This window comes from Columba livia, chromosome 18, assembly GCF_036013475.1.
Source record: "Columba livia isolate bColLiv1 breed racing homer chromosome 18, bColLiv1.pat.W.v2, whole genome shotgun sequence".
NCBI lineage: Eukaryota > Metazoa > Chordata > Aves > Columbiformes > Columbidae > Columba > Columba livia.
Genome location: NC_088619.1, coordinates 12,781,806 through 12,800,226, shown reverse-complemented (window position 1 = coordinate 12,800,226; position 18,421 = coordinate 12,781,806). Strand labels below are relative to the sequence as shown.

The following is an 18,421-nucleotide window of genomic DNA, read 5'->3' as shown; positions in this document are numbered from 1 at the left end:
AGGGCATGGCGCTCCCCATGGATGCTGCTCTCCTGTTCCTGTTCCAGCGATGTTGCTGGGAAAGAGACGGTGCCTCGTCCGAGGAAGATGAGGGATGCTGAGGAGGGCTGAAGGAAGCTCTTGGCTATTGTCCTTGTAGCCTTGGGATAGCGTTTACTCCCGGTCCCCAAAGTGCCTGACATCCCAGCAAAGACTTTTACATTTCAAATAAACCCTTGATCTTTTTTTGGAGCTTGCATTGGTTTCAGACAAGAGTTTTTAATTCAAGCCCAGCAATGTATTTTGGGTTTGACTTTGATGCGCCCTCTTCAAGCAGGAGGCAAAATAACAGCTTTCAAATCTACAAATAGGCTGGAGGCGGCTTTCTGCTGCCCGCGGGCTGGTGTGGCGGCTGCGCAAGGCGAACCCCTCATTAGCTGAACCCCTCGTTAGCCGAGGTGTCCAGCAGCAGCCCTAGATGAGCTGCTGCCCTTGGGGGTCTGAGACCCCTGCACCAGGGCTCAGGGGTTTCTAGAGAGCAGCTCAAAGGCCCAAACCCTGCTGTGCACCTGGAGACCTGTGCATCTTCATCCTTTCCAGAAGGGTCTTGGAGGGTCAGGAGTCACAGCTGGTCTGTGTGTGTGTGTGTGTGTGTGTGTGTGTGTCACTGTGATTCCTGGTGTAATTACAAGCAATGCTGCCACAGATGGTGGCTCACAAGTTGGGATTCTCAATGTGCTGTGTGATGTTGCTGGGCTATCGGGCCAAAACTCATGGGAGATGGAGAGATGCCCTGTGTGGGGCAGGGGGCCACAGCCCCCCACGCAGGCATCGCCTGGCACGTCCTCAGGGCCAGCGGGTAGGTGGCAATGTGGGTGCCACCAGAGCCTGCTGCCCATTCTGATCCCTGGGATGTGCCAGCATTTTATGGGGCAGCTCTTGGCTTTTCCACCCACTCCTGGAGACGGCTGTGGTGTTATGTGCTGGAACCTGCTCCCGTTCGGATGGATTTGGGCAGAGGAGAGCTGGCAGGGCTGGCAGGGAGGACGTGCTCTGGTGGGAGTGTTGCTGCAAGATCAAAACTCAACCAGTCTGCCCGGGTGACTGTGGGGAACCAGGTACCTGTGCAAGCGGGTAATAAACGGCTCACAACTCGGCAAGATTAATTGTAATAACCATAAATCAGTGCAGGCACCAGGGGCAGGCGCTGAATTTATGGCCCTGGAGACAGGAATTCTTGTTCTTTATGGAACAAAGCCCTGATCCCACAGGGCCTTGAGAGCGTGCTGAGCATTATCGCGGCTGCTCCCTGTGGCAGCACGCGTGTCGGTGCCCGGGGAGCGGGGTCTCAGCCCATAGCAGGGGGCTGAGCTCAGCCCTGGGGGGCAGCGCCCATCCCTGCCTGTTCCAGCCCGCGCTGGGAAACATCTTGAGGCGAGCCAGGATTGCAGCATCCCACAGCACATCGATCCCTGTCGTCTCGGTTGAGAATGCCGGCCATGGAGCTGATTAATGCTGGGGTGGGCAAGTGCTGGGTTATTGTTCAGTCTCTCTTCAGGAGGTCGATGTGAGATTTGGCAGTAGCTTTCCAGATATGCAACGTGCACACAGGCATTGTCCCCCCGAGGACTGTGCCTGATTTACACATGAGTGCACATGGTGTAGTGGAAATGCACACCGGTGCTGGGCACTAACGCACACAGTTGTATTGATGCTGGTAGCCAAGCGCTCCCTCCGTCCCTGCCCTGATTTGACCTGGTGGTGCTGGGCCTGGCTTCAGGCTAATCTGCTCAGGCTTTCATTTCACCCTGATCCTTGCAGGTCCTTTGGCTCAGAGGTACTGCATGTGCTTAGGAGGCTGATCCAGCATTCAGGGTGGATATTTCCTTCTGTGCAGACAGTGTAGGTCCTTGGGTTTTAATGCTCAGTAGCAGCTCTGACTGCTCTCCCCCACCTAATGCAAGGCACTGTACCAGCATCAAGTACAGACATCTTTGAAGGATATGCATTTAAGGTCTGATTCTCTTGGGAAATTTGGACTTGAGGAACTGCAGGATCAGGCCTGAAGAGGTGGTATGTTATTGGGAGGTGCCATTGGCTCATCTCCAGGGTTAGAGCTTTTATGTTTTTGAGAACCCTAAAACGCTTGCTTTTATAATCCTCTGGCAGTGAGTCGTTCTGCTTTCGAGCTCCACTGGGGACACGCTGTGTCCCCTTCCCAGGGACTGGCTGCTGATGCTTTGAGTGCTGTCGGAGGGCCCGGGGGCGGCTCTAAACGCTCGGAGAGGCAAAAGCTGCAGAGGGGAGCTGCTGTTTCGACTGCCGGGGGCACCGGCGCGGGGGACCCGCTCAGCACCAACTGGGGCGGCCGGGGGGACGCGCCCGCTCCCCCCGCGGCTCCGTGCGCACCCGGCCGCGGCCGCTGGGTAGCGCTCGGAGCCGCGCCGTCTCCCCGCCTCCCCGGCTCGGGCTGCCCCCGGCTCCGCCGAGCCCCGCCGCCACGGCTCACTCCGCCGCCGAGCCGCGCAGGAGGAGCAGGCAGCCGGCTGGAGCGCCGAGAGGGGACGGCGCGGCGCCGCCAGCCCGCCCGCCGCGCACCGCCGGTGGCTCCGAGCGGGACCCCGCGCCGCAGAGCGCCGCTGCCGCACTTTCCCCGGTTCCCTGCGGGTGCCGGGGCTCAGCGAGAGGCAACGGGGGAAGAGCCCTCCCCCCGTCGCCCGGAGCCGCCGAGGCGAGGATGGCCCCAGACAGGAGCTGAGCGCTGGGGAGGAGCCGCCTGCCGCCCCCGGACCCCAAACTTTTCAGCGGCTGCGGTGCGCTCGGCCCCGGGAGCGGCGGGCGGCGGGGACCCGGCCCCCACGGTGCCCGGGCGGGCAGGAGGGGCCGGGGGTGCGCAGCCCTACGCTTGCCGTCCCCTGCCTTGACGCGAGGCGCAACGCTTGGGGAGGGGCTCGGCTGCCGCCCCCGCTCTGGATTTGGGGGTCCCAGCTCCACACGTCCTCGGGGAAGTTGCACATGGTGGGGAGCTGCCTGCGGACTCCCCCCTGCCCCACCAGGAGCCTTGCACCCCATCGTCTTCGCCTCCCCTTGAGCAGCGCTGCTGCGGGGGTCCCTGCACCGGCGGACGCCCCGGTGCCCGGCCAGCGGCGGGGACTGGTGCCGCAGTCCCCCGGATTATAAAGTCGGGGAAGTTCCCCCCCAGCCCGACTCGGCGGAGCCATGGCCCGGCTCGAGAGTTGGGGACTGCTGTGCTTCGCGGTGCTCGCCCTGCCCGGCCCCCCGGGAGCCGGTGCCCAAGGTAAGGGGGTGCGGGGGGGACATCCTCCAGCTCCGACTTTGATCTTGGAGATGGACCGCGAATGGTTGGGGGGTTCCCAGCGCTTCCCCCCTCAGCCAAGCCCCGACCTTTGTCCCAGCCGGGGACCGATGTGGCCCCGGGGCTCCTGCCGGGAGGGGGTGTGTGTGTGGGGGGGCATAGCATCGATGGGGTTCAAGAAGCCCCCCTGGAGCTGGAACCCGCACCGACCGGTGCTGAGCACAGCGCAGTGTCCGGGAGCGCTCGGCGGGGGCGAGCAGCAGGCTCTGCTCTCCTTCCCCCTGCCCCACGGCTGCTCCCAGGCTGGGGATGGGGTTGGAATTGTTGCTCTGAGCATGAGACAGAGACTGCCCTGTACCACTTTCAGGAGGCTGAGCATCCCCCGGGGCTGGTGGGGGCTCAAGGCACCCATTTCACCTCCTCCCAGGGGACCCCGATTGCACCACAACACCTGGGGTGCAAGTTTGGGAAGCTCCCAGGGAGCAACTCTTGCCCTGGTGTTGATCCCATCAGCCGCCAGCTGGCTGCTCAGAGCAGGCTGGGGCTGGAAGGGTCTGCAGCCCTGAGCCCCCGTGGGTACCTGGGGCTCCCTGTGCTCCCAGCCGGCCCTTGGGATGAGGCAGCACCAACAGTCCCTCTCTGCTCCTCACCTCCGGGGCTCTGGCATGACGCTGTGCTTTTAGCTGCTACACTACCTGAGGGGAATGTAGAAATAGCTTGTGGCCCTTCGGGGTGCAGCTGGGGTTCAGCGATGCTGGGGGAGCCCTGGGGTCCTGTCCTCTCCCCAGCAGTGAGGCTCCCGGCAGGGCTGCGGAGGAGGCGCCGGGCTGGCAGGGCTGCAGCACGGCCACATCCGTCCCCACTGCTTGAACTGAGCAGATGCAGGCTGCGAATCGCGGGGGGACAGCGGGGCGTAGCACTGGGGGTCCTCAGCCACAACATTTCTTGCCCTTGTTTGTGGCAGCAAGTCGAGCCAGAAGTCCCTGTGCGCTCCCGTCCTGCTGCTCCCCCTGAGCCTCCCCCAGCACTGCTGTAATTTCTCAGTAATTAAGTTCAGAACATCACATCTAAAGCGGCAGTATATTATCCGGGCAGGCCCTGTGTGGGGAGCTGTGAAGGTCTCTTTGATTGATTCACTCCCTTGCCGAGTTTCTCTTCTCCTGGCTGGCGTCTCCGGCTGGCGGGTCCCCCGTGGTCCGTCTGTTCCCCGCCTGCGGGACGGGCTCCTGGTGTGACTGAATCTCCTGCCGTTTGTCTGTGGGGCTCTGGGCTGTCGCTGTGGGCTGGAAAATGTGGGGCTGTCTGTGCTTCAGCCCTCTCGTGGGGTGGAGAAGGGGCTTTGCTCCCCTCTTTTCGTGCAGGATCTGAGCTTTGCGGCTTCAGCTCCCTGTGGCGTGTGTCACGTCCTCACGGGCGGTGTGACATTGCTCGGTGCTGCCCACGGCGGAGTCACGGCGAGAGGGAGCATTGCCAAACCCTGGCACGTGCCAGTCTCCCTTGCCGCGGTTGGCACCGGGGACATGCTGGCAGGGTCACCTCCGCGGCTGCGGTACGCGGTGACCGTGTGCGGCTGACGTTTGCTGTGGCAGCCCCTTGGGGTGGACTTGGCGCTGGCGCGAGGGAGCTGGAGATGGAGCGGGTGTGTGGGCAGGATCCCCAGCTTCAGGCTCTGGCTCAGCCCCATGGTGGTGGGGCGGCAGGGCAGCCCCCCACGGGCATCCCGGCAGGGCTGGCAGCGAGGGAGGCAGCAGCGCTTTGTGCTGGCGCTATTGATTCCGGCAGCCAAAGAAAATGGAATCAATAGAGCCGGGAAGGAGGAGGGAACAGGGTGAGACCTTCCCGGCCAGGGTGCAGGGGCTCCGCGGGCGCAGGATGAGACACTTTAATACCTGCAGTTGGTAAAACAAAGTCCCCTCGCTGCTGGGGAGAGAAGGGGATAGAAGTTTAATTACAGCCCATCTGTGCTGGGTAATTATTAATTACCCATGGCAAAAAAAATAACTTATTGATCAGGGGCCTCGCGCTAATTACCCAGACTTGAATGCGGTGCTGGGTGGCAGGCGAATCAGTCAGCGCCGCCCGGGTTGAGCCGTGTCGCAGTGCGACCTGTGCCGGTGCCACGGCCGGGGGGCTGTGCCGTGGTCGGGAGAACGTGGGCAGCCCCCCAGGCCACCCTGCCCCAGCCAGCCCACGCCTGCAGCAAAGGTGCCTTCAGCCCATTAAGCAAGAGAATAAATGGCTTTCTAAGAGCTGGGAGTCACTGGGTGTCTGGGGAGGTCCAAGGCTTCTCCTACCCACTTTTTGTAGATTTTTGTGACCCCCATGGATGCGGTTTCCCCCCACGCAGGGCTGGGGGCATGGTCCGGGACCCCTCACCCTGGCACAGCACCTCTAATGGGATTGCAGAGGCTGCTGCCAGTCCCGGGGGGGATTTGGGAGGCTTAAGGTTCCAGACAGGATTTGGGGCAGAGGCCTGAGATGGGCAGCTTCCACCAAAGAGGCTTATTAGGGGCTGGAGGGGGGGTGCTGGCACCTTCTGGCACCCATGTGTGGTGCGTGAGCACGTCCGCATGTGGGACCCCCAGGGGCTGAGCCCCTGCCCGGGATGTGGTGCTGGTGACAGGCTCACGCCAGGGCTCTGGTGAAGGTGCTGCCGGTGCCCTCGGTGCCGGGGACAGCAGGGAGGGGATTGTTGCGCAGGGGGGGCCCCCGCCCTGCTCCCCCTTCCCCGCGAGCACGGCTGGCACATTACCTGGTGGCCTCATGCGAAGCTCTGGCTTGGGAAGGAAAGTGGCTTTTAGGGGAGAGGAAGATTAAAATTTGATGCTTCTTTGGAAGCCATTAGTGACCAGGCGCAGCAATAAAACTTTGATGACCTGATACCCGTAACGGGGAGGGGGGCTGTGGGCTCACAGCCCCCCTCCCCTGGGCGTACATGGGGGGCTGGGGGCGGCTGGGCGGCTCCTGCCCCGGTGCCAGCCAGGGTGGCAGCGTCCTGAGCTGTTTGTCCCTTGGTGATGGGGATTAGGCTGCAGTGGCATTTCTGCTCAGCGGGAGCAAATCGAAGGAGCTGGAGGGGAGAGGGAAGGAGGGAGGCAGGAGGATGCCAGTTGCTTGTGAACCTGGGAAAATGCTGGGAGGAGGGAGGCTCGCAAGGTGCCAGCAGGGTGGGTGTGATGAGGAGTGACCCTGCGTCTACCTTCGCAGGTCTCTACAAACCATGTCCTTGTCCCAGCCCGTGCCTGGAGCTGGTTCCAGCCTCACAAAAGAGCTCCTGCCACAACACACGTTACTGTAGGCCCTACACAAACTGTTTGGGGGTGTGCTGATGTTTTTAGCAGCAGTGTGGGCTGTTGCCTGGAGTAAATAAGGCCCTGCTCTGAATGGGATGCAGAGCTGTGTTGGGGCGATATACTTTGGGTGCTGGGTCTCAGCTGGGGTACGTCCCCTCGCCTCTGAGCCCTTGTCACCTCCTCGAGCTTGTTAATAAGTCATGTTGCTGGGTGAGAAATGGTCAGTGCCAGGCCAGTAATAAATATGCTGCTGTCAGTGGTGATGTGATTGTGCTAACGAAGGGCGATCGGAGCCCCTGGGGTTGTGCTGGGGTGGGGGCCGGTGGCAGCGGTGCTCTGCCGGTGTCACACAACCTTGGTGCACGGCACTGGGCTTTGGTCTTCCAAAGCACCTGTGGAGATCCTGCACCTTGTGGGGCCAGGCTGGCTCAGGGTGGTGGGTGCTGGGGGCGAAGGGGTATCTGGGAAGCTCCCAAGAGACAGGAGATGTCCCTGTACAGGGGAGTGTTGCGTGGAGCTGCTGGAGGGGACATGGGACCAGGGACACTTGGAGCGGCTGGAGATGTGGTGGCAATGCCGGGTACCTTCCCCATCCCCATGGCTGCTCTGTTTTGGGGTTTCCAAGCCCTGGCGCCATCGATGGAGGTGGATCTGGATTCGGGGTGCATTCCTGTTGCACCCAGCAGGCAGGAATGTGCTGGCAGCAGCTCGCTGCCTTGTCAGCCCTGCTTGGCATCCCTCGCACCCTTGGCACGCGGGCAATGCCACCTCCGTGGGGCCGGGGACCGGCTGTCAGGGTGTGTGTCCCCCCCCCCAGCTCCCAGTGATGCTTTGGGGGTGCATCCTGCACCCCACTCCCAGGGGCGCTTCATCCTCCTGCCCTTCTCCCCTGCCTGACGCCGACCACCTGCCCGCACCCGGGGCAGGCAGCGGCCCCCTCGGCGGCCCCCATCCCCGCGCCCCCAGCCCCGCGGGGTGCAGGAATGCCTGCGCCTGGAAAGCCATGCCGGGCTCGGGTTGCCTGGGAACTGGGTAACCTGATCCCTGGGAACGCGGCCCAGGGCAGGGGACATTCCCAGGCTGCAGCTGGTCCCTGGTCCCCTTTGTCTCCCCAGTCTGAGGGGGTGGCTGCGCCCCACCCTTGGCCCCCCAGGAATGGAGACTTGGGGTGTGTGGGGCTCTCGGGCCTGTCCCTGGAGATGCTGTGACTGGCAGCTGCTGGCTGCTCCGGGTTGTCACCTCCCTGCATGGATCAGTGTCACCTCCTGGCCAGCAGCCACCATGGCCTGGGGATGTCCCTGGGCATTGGGACCAGCTGCTGCCATGTGCCAGCAGCTGGGCATCCCGGCTGGCGGCAGGGACAGTGTAGTGGCAATTCTAGGAATGCCAGGGCCCCCTGTGCTGGAGCCACCCTCCCTGCCAGCAGTCATTGTCCCCATCGTCCACCTTGGAGTGTGGCAGCTCTGGGCCAGCTGTCCTGAGCGTGCCGGGAGCCTTCCCTCTGCCCCTGGGTGGGGAAACTGAGGCACAGGCAGAGATGTCGGGGTATGGTGGGAAGGGGACCATGGTGCTTGCTGGTGTCCCTGTGTGCACAGACACACGTGAACGGCTCCGTCGGCTCTCATCAATCACCGCCTGCCCACGCGGAGGCCCCTGGTGTGGGGAAACCTTGATGAGTTTGACCATTAGCAGGACGAAACTGCTGGGCTAATTTTAGCTGCGATAACTAATTGCTTTTTGCACTGCTGGCTGAGATGACAACCTGCGAGTCCTCGTCTGTAACCTTGAGCCCTCCTGGCTCCGCGCAGCAGCGGTGCCCGGGTCCGTCTGGAGCAGGATGGGGATCATTGCTGGGAGGGGCTCTGTGTGTGACACCGGCAGGGTTGGGGTGCCTGGCGGGGTCCTACTGTCCCTGGCTTCCAAGGGTGAATGTCTCTTGTGGTTGTTGGAGCGGGGACGCGTGTGGCATGGGGGAGGCTCTGACTGTCCCCTGTGGCCAGCGGGTCACCTCGGCTGGTGGGAGCCGTGGGGTGGGGGTGCAGCCCCCAGTGCTCAGCAGCCCGGCTGTGTTCATGGCTCGCACACAGTCATGAAGGGAAATGCTATTTTTAGAGCCCCTTCATTGATCGGGGTGCGTCTGCCTGCTCCTGGGTGTGTGAATCGTCTGAGGAGAGGCCATGGGGGCTGGGGACCCACCTGCTCCCCATCCCGTGTCTGCAGGGCTGGGGGAGCCTGTCCGTCTGTCCGTATCCTGCAGAGCTGCGTCCCCCCCAGCACATCCTGGTTCACTGGCTGTGAGTTGCAGCTGGGTGAGGAAACTGGGCTGAATGTAGGGCAGGGGCTTGGCATTAACTGGGGTTTTATGGGGTCATTTATGTTCCTATTCATCCTTTCCCAGAGCCCATGTCTCCCTGGCTGGAGCCGCTGAGTGCTGGGCTGTGCGGGTGGCTGTCCCCAGGTCTCGTGGCGGGGTGCTCAGTGCTTCCCCTCCTCCTCCTCCTCTTCCTCCTCGCTTGGGCTTGGACCACAGGGTCAGACTAAGAGCTTGGGGGAAGGTGAAGAGGAGCAGGACCTGTGTGGGTCCAGCATCCTCTTCCCTGTGCAGATCACGAAGCTCTGTCTGGGGACGGTGCTGGGGAGGGAGCTGGGTGCGAACCTGCTGCCGGATCCTGGCCCAGCGTGGGGCCAGGGGAGACGGACAGACGGACGGATGGCTGGCTGGAGGGGGCTGGGGCGCAGCGGACACAATAGCTCTGGTTTCAGTAACCCGCCTCCTGAATGCCTGAAAAACAGCTGATGGCCATGAAGGGGGATGAAATGGGATTAGCGGCTGTTCCCAAAGGGAGCGTGAACTGCCCGGCCGGACAATGCGCCTGCTGTGCCCCTGCTTCACGCCTTGGCCCTGCTGGGGGGCTCTGCGCTGGCTCCTTGGGGACCTTGAGGTCTCCAGCCCCCTGACCCAGTGTGGGTGGCTGCACCGGCTCCGGGGGGGCTGGAGACCCTGGGGCAGGGGCAGCCGGGGGGTCCATGGCTTATCTTTTCACCCCGCAGCAGCACCTGCGGGTCCCGGGGACCTTGCTGGGGGGTGGCAGAGCTGGGTGCTCTGCCTGCAGCCGATAGGAAAAGTGAATGTCGTGGTGATGAGGGGCTTTGCAGGGTGGGCACCTGCTGCCCCCACACCCCCAGGCCAGTGGATGCTGGAGATGGGGTGCAGGGGGACCAGTGAAACACTTTTTTGGGGCAGCAGCCATGTGTGGCCCCAGCTGCAGCGCTGCCGGGGTGTGTGCGCGTGCGGTGCCGCGCTCGGTGGAGTGAATTGATGTTTATTTTGATAATGAGTTCTCAATGCACTCGCAAACTAATAAAATCAACTCATTAGGGGTGGTATGTTTAATTCAGAGCTCTGCTGTTGGGAGAGCCATCCCCGCCAGCTGCTGGGAAGCACGGAGCACTCGACCTTCCCCCGTGTGCGTGGGGTGCGAGGGGAGGAAGGTGATGGGTGCCTTCATCTCCCCGTTTTCTCCATTTTTCTTGCTTGGTGGAATGAAGGGCTGGGAGGGCAGCGGCGGGGAGCCGAGCTGTGCAGTGGAGGGTGGAAACACGGCACACGCAGGGGCAATGAGCTGCCAAGGCTCCTGACCGGGGGCGGTGGGGGGTTTTGCTCGCTTGGCTTCTCCCCATAAGCTTCACGTCAGGCTGGGCAGCGGCGCCGGCTTTGCCGCTGGAGTCGCTGGCCCGGCATCGCGGCCTTGGCTGGAAAAGCCCCTCTGGCTGGGAGAGCCACAAGTGTGTAAATAAGCGCAATGAGCAGAGTTCGCTTCTCTGCCCTGGAAACCCAGGGCTGTCGTGGATGGCTGGGGTGGGATTAGCAGGCTGTGAATGATTCCCGTCCCCCACCTTCACACAGGGGCGGCTGGGAAGGCTTTGGAAAAGGCTTTTTCCAAAAAAACCTCGTGTTTCGCTGTCATGCTGCAGCTATTTATGTTTCAAGTGAGCAATGCAATGACTAATTAATACTTTGGAAAAAGGATGTCTGGGCAACACCCCAGTAAATTGGTGAGCGCCCAGCGCCCGCTGGCTCGGGGCCGTGCCGGGGGGACGCGGCTGCCGGCAGCTCCGTCCCGCTGGGCAGGGAGGGTGGGGAGCTGGCCAAGTGTTTTCCATCCTGCGGGGCTGGCGACTTCATTGCGTCAGTGCCATGGGAAAGGCTGAGTGGGGTTTTTCTTGTGGTTTCTGTCTTCTGTTTTTCTTTCCCCGCTGTATTTTTTTCGGTTGGGAAATGCTGCCTTGCTGAGATTTTCGTGGTGAGCCTGGAAAGCGGCTGTCTGTCTGTCTGTTTGCGAGGGCGGTTGCAGGACGAGGGCTGCACTGAACATCCTGCGCAGCCGGGGGGCACGGGGGGAGCTCGGCGACGGGTGCTCCTTGCAGCAGTGACGTCCCAGGTGCGGTCAGGGCTGTGGTGCTCGCTTTGCTCTCCCAGGGCTGTGCTTGCCCTCCAGGAATACCTGGAAGATACACTCCATGTGCCACACGGGGCCAAATCCAGCCTGGAGCTGCACTGGGCTGCAGTGGGCTTGTGTGCCACCCATCCCACCCAGCGCTGGGGTTGTCATCACCCTGCGCCCCTCGGAGGCTGTGGGGAGGGGGTCGAGGTGATGTCCACCTGTCCTTCCCCTCCTCACTGTTCTGCGGTCTCTCCTGGGGACACCAGCTGCAGGATCGGGCCCCTCTCGCAGTGTTGAGTCACTCCCCGCGTGTCTGTGACTCACAGTGGGGACCCAGATGAGGTGAAGCTGCCTAATCGCGGGGTCGGGAGGATTCAAGGTGTTGGAAGGAGTTTGCTGGGGAAGGAGTTTTGGCCGCAGCCTGGAGCTTGTTAAGTGTCCCTGGCTGAGGACGGGGCTGTGCCCTGCCTGGGGACGTGCTCAGTTTGGGGACAGGGTCACTGCAGTGGTGATGTCTGGCTGTGCTGTCCTGAGGATGTCCCCTCTGTGCTGGGAGTTCCCTGTCTCCCCCAAGGTGCATCCCCACATGTCCCCTTTGCTACAGGTCCCTTGCAAGCTCCCCACAGCCCCATGCGTTTGGGTTTGGGGACAGACACTGGGGGTCCATAGGGGCCGTGTGGTGCTTTAGAGCACAAAGCTCTGCTTGTCGTCCCCCCCGGGCTGGGAACACACAACGGTGCCGTGTGTGAGTCTGTTTGGGGTTTCCTGCCAGGGGAAATGTTGTTTTTTCCGTGCGGGCAGCGGGGCTGGGTGTGCGAGGGCAGGCAGGGACGGGCAGGCACACAGCCCCGCTCTGTTCCTGGCCACAGCTGAATGGGATGCTGTTCCCCAGCCAGGGCTGACATCCCTCCCTTGGCTCCACGAGCATCCCAATCCTTACCTGGCCCAAATTGGGACCGGGGTGCACTCGGGATGGGTGCTAAGGGCTGTCCTGGGGCTGCGGTCCTTGGGCAGAACCAAGGGTGATGCTGGCACAGCCCTGGCTCTGCTGCGGTGGGCAGAAGGGCATCAGCCTCCAGGTTTGGGACCCTCTGATAGCTGGTGACACGTGCTGGGGGTTGCTCGGCATTTGGGGAAGGGATTTCCAGGATGAGACCGCAAAGGGAGAGGTGGCTCCATCTCCAGCATCACTGCTGGGAGGTTCTGAGCTGGCACCGTGGTGCTGCTGGGCTTGACGTCCCTTTTGCAAACAGCCCTTGTCCCCGGGGAGCTGTGCGCACCCTCCCCATGTGCCCCGTCCCTGGGGGTTCAGCCAAGCATGGCGTTGCTGCTGGCTCAGCCCATGGCCCATGGAGCTCTCCGGGAGCCCAGCTGCGGAAGAGGAGCTTGTTATGGAGCCATCCTGCTTTTAATTAACAAATTAAAATCCTAGTTAACAATCCAGCCCCAGGGCTGTTGGAGGCTGCGGGAAGCTGGAGCGTTTGTTATGGAAACAGCAGTTAATTAACAAATAAATAAGTGCAGGCCTGGAGACAGATGATGCAGGAGGAGGAAGGGAGATGGGAGTTCGGTTGGGGTGTCCTGCCGGCAGGAGGGTGTCCATTGGTCCATCTGTCTGTCCTGGGGATGCTATGGCCCTGCGGACAGTGCCAACCCTGCTTGGAGGGGCTGAACAGTGGCTCGTGCTGGTTGTGCCATGACAAATGTGGCCATCTGGCATGCCAGGGTCACCGTGACTGGGTTTGGGGCTCTGGGTCCCTGCCTGGGCTCTGCTGAGCGCCGCTGGCCCTGGGAATCGCTGCCTGTCCCCTGCGCTCAGCAGAGCTCCAGCGGGGATGGATGGGCTCAGACACCGGCAAAACCTCTGGTGGGGATGGATGGGCTCTGACACCGGCAAAACTGCTGTGCAGGTCGCAGGTGACGCCGGTGCTGTCCTGGGGACTGCATGAGGAGGAGGGGGACATCACATCCCTAGGGGCAGGGGTTGCTGTGGTCCCCATTGGTGTCCCCTTCGCCCCGTGCTGGGGCTGTGTGGGGGGTTTGGGCTCCCCTGAGCTGGATGCAGCTGGAGAGAGGGGGTGCTGTGGCTGTGGCCCCCCCGAGCCATGCCCAGCAATGGTCAGTTTGCATTAACCGCAGGGCTGTCACTGCTGCCGGCTGTGATTATCGCTGCGGTGGGTGCTGACGGGGACGTGTGTGGACTCAGGGTCACTGCTGCTCCCCGAGGCGCTGCGGCTGCCCGGACACGGCGGTGTCACCTGCCTGAGGCACAGCGGTGTCACCCGCTGGTCTCAGTGCCACGGGGTGGCTGTGGGGACAACGCGGGGATGTGACCCCTCTGCCAGCCCATGCCAGGGCCCTGCAGGGTTTTTTGGATGGAAGCAGCAGAGCCCACGTTGCTCCCGCAGCTTCACCTTTCCAAAGGCTTAAGGGAAGCAAATCAGTTTAGAAGCCGGCTCTGCAAATCCTGCCGGCGTCACACGGGCAGGAGCCGCGCTCCGCTGAGCAGCTCCTCCAGGTCTGCGTCTCTCTCAGCCTCCCACCTAATCCAGTTAACACACCTCTGCAATCGGCTTATGGCATGTAAGAAACCCCAAATCTCCTCCGAGGGAGGCGCAGGGAGCGGGGCGGCGATGCCGGAGCCGTGAGCTCTGCCGGGTCCAGCCCCGCTCTGTGCTGGGGGGCAGCGCCGAGTCTGCTCCCCAGACCCTTCTTGCTGTGCGGGTGATGAGCATGGGCATGGTTTAGTGCTAGGGTTGGGTTACAGTTGGACTCTGTGATCTCAAGGGTCTTTTCCAACCAAAATGATTCCATGATTCATATACATATATACAGGGTGTGCAGTGGGAAGGTGCTGTGTGGATGGGGAGGAGGGAAACCTGGTGGGACAGGGATGAGGGACCAGGGGGCTGATGTTCTCCAGCATGCCATGGCCAGGGAAGCACCACGGGCTTGCAGAACCAAGAGCATCTCTCTTGGTGACCCTCCTGAGCAGCTGTGCCATAGCCGTGCCACCTTCCCGTGTCCCCAGCCCTGGCGTTTCCCCGATTGCCGTCACAGCCTCATGCTGCTGGTGAGCGCTGGACACCCCGGCTTGGGCTGTGCCCTCTAAATAGTGCAGGAAGGCGGGAACCATCTGAGGGGGCTGCGGATAAACACGGTAAATGGCTGAGAAATGGAGCGTGTCTTTTGGGAGCCACCACGGCTGGTGTGGCGGGTCCCTCTGGCTGATGAGGTGCTGCCGGCACAGGTACAGGCACGGACAGGAGGAGGAGATGGGGCAGAGCTGCCGAGCCCACCCGAGCATTGGAAATTGCATTTCATGGCCGGGCGGGCTGGGATACCAACCCCAGCACCGGGCGCTGGGAGCGGAGATAAGATTTGATTAAGAAGGCCGCTATTAATTTATGGCAAGTACACTCACGGTAGTAGAGAGGTTGCTTTTAATTAATAGCCAGAAGGAGAGTTGTAAAGCTCTCCGTCTCAGTGTGGGGAGAAGGGAAGGGAGGGAAAAAGCAGGGAAGAAAGGGAAGAAAAAGTTGAGAGGATTAAGGGACACATCTGCAATTCTAAGTCTCTTTCTTAGGGGGCAGGAAAAAAAGAACAAAATAAACCCACAACAAAACACAAAAAACCCCCAATGTGCTAAAAGACACCATGGGTGGGGTAGGGGCTCAGGTGCTGGCCCAGGGGGTGAGTGGGGTTCAGGGTGCTCCTGCCATCACAGTGCCATGCTTGCTTTGTCCTTGGCACCCCCCGGACGCCTGGGTTCCCGCTTGGCAGCACATTGTGCTCCGCAGCTCCCAGGTGCCAGGAGCGTTCAGAATTTCATTTCTATGTTTGCTTTTTATTAAGGGGACGAGGCCTCGTCTCAGGAATACTAATGGCTCTGGCGCGGTGCAGAGCGCCGCTAATCCTGCCGCACCTGCCGGCCACCCGCCCCGCGGGGCACTGTCACCGCCCCAGAGGGAGTGCGGGGGTACACCGTGCTGGGGCGTCACAGCGGCCCCGTCCCTGCAGCAGGACTGCGCCCTCGGAGCCCGCAGGGACGCATGCTGTTTAATCAGCCCCATGAATTTACCAACAGCTGATGAAAAATTGATGCCTCTGACCGCACGCTGGCGTCCGACAAGCAGGAAATGTAACCGAGCCAAGGGCCGGCTCCTGGGGCAGTGGCACAGCCCCGGGGCTCGGCCGGGTCCCTGGGCACGGGGCCACCCGGCCACAGTGGCCACAGAGGGGACGCAGTTTGTGCCCAGGGACAGTGCGACTTGACCAGGATGGGTCCCATGGGGCCACCTCTTGTTGCACCCTGCTGGGGCTGCGACCCCCCCGGGGTGCTCAGGGGTGTCGTGGTCTCCCATGGGTGCTGTGTTTGGGGATGGTGTGACATTAACCCCTTCCCTGCTGTGCCAGCACCGGCGCTCCTGCCTCCCCCAGCCCCCAGGTGCGGAGCGGCTGCCGCGGCGCCGGGAAACTGCGCCGCGAATATGTTACACAAATGAATAATAAAAACAAAGGAAAATTACCCTCTTTATTGAAACTCGTTTTATGAATAAAACAATTATTCTGGTAATTGAAAAAATGTGTCATTAAATTAAATGCAGTGGTTCCTATTAAAATTTTAGTGGATTTCTTCTTCTCTGTTTCTTTTTCCCCCTTTTTCCTTCCCTCCCTCCCTCTGTCTCTGCTGGCGGCTAAAGGCTGGTAATTATAGCGAAGGGTTTCGCTTTCTCTTTATTGTTTTTTAATCTGTTCGTGCTGCGGAGCACCAGCCATAGTCTGGTGCAGGAGAGATTTAGCTCCATCTCCCTGTGCTGGGGGGGCTGTGGGTGGGGGTCCTGGTGACAGTGACAGCGCTCCCGGAGTGCTGCCATCCTGCTGTCTGGGCAGGGATGTCCCCAAAGGGATGGGGGAGCCCTGCAAAGCCTGGGGGGCTGGTGATGTGGCTTGAGCCCAAGCAGGGGTGGGGACCATGATGTCCCCAGGGTCACTGTGCTGAGCGGAGCAGGGGGACCCATGACCTGCTGGTCTGAAGCAGCGAAGATGGGAGATGGACACGGGTGTCCCACCAGCTGCTGGTCCTTTGTGGGTGGCTGAGGGGACCTATGGGGATAGGCATAGTGCCCCCAGCCCCGTCTTGTCTCTGCTTGTGGGGTTCACAGCGCAGGGGGGTCCCAGGCTCGCTCCCCACCAGCAGCTGCCCGCAGAGCCCTGCCCTTGGCCGACATTCCGGGATTCCTCTGGCCTTAAAACTCCCCGTCCCTTCCCATCAAAGGGATTTGAAGCTGGGGAGAGGGGAGCTTAGTTTCCAGCTCACCCATTACACCCAGGAATTAGGATCCATTACTGCTCTTTCAGCAAGACGGGCCCCCCCTGCCCTACATCTGCACCCCCTCCCTGGCACTAATGCAGTGGCCTCAGCCTGGCTCCCAGAGCCCTTATGTAAATAAAGTGCAGGGGCAAAGATTTTGATCCCATTAGGTGGGATTAGTGCCTTGTGAGGCCCTGGCATTAAAATGTCATCGGCGGTGGAGGGAGAGAGTGGGGTCGTCCCCGTCCCCTCCCCGCTCACCAGCACTTGGCATCGTGTTTTCCCCCATCCATCAGGGCCGGCAGCTCAGCGGGAGCAGGGGTCACGGGTGCTGCAGGGGACACTGTGGGCAGGCTGGGGACGGCGGCGTTTGGTGCAGCTCTGCGCCGAGGGGCCGGTGCTGGGCCGGTACGGTGTGGCGCAGTGGCCGCGGGGAGCTCAGCACCGTCCCGCACCACTGCCAGATGTGCAGATGTTCCCCGGGACGCCTCTCGCTGCCGCCTGTGTTTGGAAAGTGATGAATTTCTGCACCAACTAATTAGTCTCTAATTAGTAAGTGGAGTGTAAACAGTCACAACAGATGGGGGAGAGGCAGAATTAGCAGTAATGACCCTTTGTTTGCGGGGGACCTGACCGTCAATGAACCTCCTGCCGGGTCCTGGACTGGGGGAATCACCACCCCTCTCCATGCCGGCTCTGCGGTGGGTTGAGGAGGGGAGGCACCCCTGTGCACCCCAATTTGGGGGTGCCACAGCCTGTCCTGGTGCTGGGAGAGAGGAGCTCCCCCCAGCCTGCCAGGAGCAGAGCTGGGATGCTAGGGAGCAGAGGGAAACTGAGGCAGGGAGGGCTGCGAGGGGCTGGGGTGCTGCTCAGCATCAGGACCCCCCACCCTTCTCCCCAGGATGCAGAGCTCAGTGCCACCTCTACCCCCTGCAAGGGATGCCCAGTGTCCCCAGGACCCCCAGCCCCGCTGTCACCTGCCCCTGCCTGGGCTGGTTTTGGTTTTCCCCGGGGAGCGGAGGAGCCGGTGGGGATGCACAGGAGAGCTGCTCGGTCCGAGGCGTCTGCCGTGACCTTCGCGGGTGGATAACGATCGCGCGATCAATAGCGGAATCGGGAGCCGCCTCTCCTCCTCTGCGCCGTTTTTCACCCCTTAATGCAGAACAGATGGCTCGGGCGCTTCAAAGCGAGATGAGCCTTAGCTGCTTAAAGTCAAATTAGGATGTATGCAAGCAGCGCGCGGGCCCGGGGGAAGGTGTGCCAAGAGCACCCTGCCTCCCAAACGCCGCCCGGACGCTGGGCTGGGTGTGGGGGATGCACCGAATGCGCCAGGTCTCAGTCCTGGTGCACTCAGCACAGCCCTGAGATCCAGCTTGCCGGCACGGCTTATGTCCCCTAATTCCGGTGCCGGGCAATCAGCCTGTTGTGCTGTTGGTCCTTGCTGCAGCGATGCATCGGCTGCATCTAGCCAAACTCCCAGTCTGGTCCGTGGCTCCTTTGCTGGCGTTGTGCAGGTGTTTGGCCCCGGAGCTGGGCTCTGGCTGTGCCACAGCCCCAGCCGGGCACTGTGGTTAATCCCACGGTCTCCAGCCAAGCGTGGGTGAAGCACCGAGTTGCAGGTTGAGCTCGTGCCCCACCGTGGTGGGAACACGTGCTCAGCCCTGCACACAGACCCTGCGCCTGGACGTCCCCGGGGTGAGGGCTGCCCGTGCCAGCCGGCGCTGCTGGGGGTCAGAGCGGAGGGTTGAATCCAGGAGCTGCTCCTTCCCTTCCTAATGACCGTCCTGGCATTCGGCACCACCTCGGGGACAGGCTGGATGGGGTAAATCACAGGACATTTCCACATGGGTGCAGCAGTCAGGCACCCCAGGATTTGCAAGCGCTGGGCGCTGCCAGTGAGGAGAGGAGCGCCTGGCGTGGGTCCGGCTGCCTCTGAGCTCCTGCAAACTCGTGGCACCCCCAGGGCGGTGGGACCCAGGACAGGCTGAGCCCACGGCCGCTGCTTTGGTGCCAGCTCACAGTGCGGAGAGCCGTGGCAGGAATTCAGCTCGCGTACACGAGAAAGCAAAGTCCT

General features: G+C 61.9%; 1 protein-coding gene across 2 annotated transcripts in view; it reads left to right on the top strand.

Annotated features, from left to right (window-relative positions):
- Positions 1 to 2,437: 2,437 nt before the first annotated feature.
- SDK2 (sidekick cell adhesion molecule 2) overlaps positions 2,438 to 18,421 on the top strand; it is a 44,005-nt gene continuing 28,021 nt past the window's right edge. The window contains exon 1 of one of the 2 annotated variants that reach the window (XM_065035066.1): positions 2,438 to 3,277. In XM_065035066.1, the coding sequence (XP_064891138.1) occupies positions 3,199 to 3,277 (79 nt within the window). In that variant the 5' untranslated portion in view covers positions 2,438 to 3,198. The remainder of the gene's footprint in view (positions 3,278 to 18,421) is intronic. The other variant, XM_065035067.1, reaches the window with a different exon arrangement.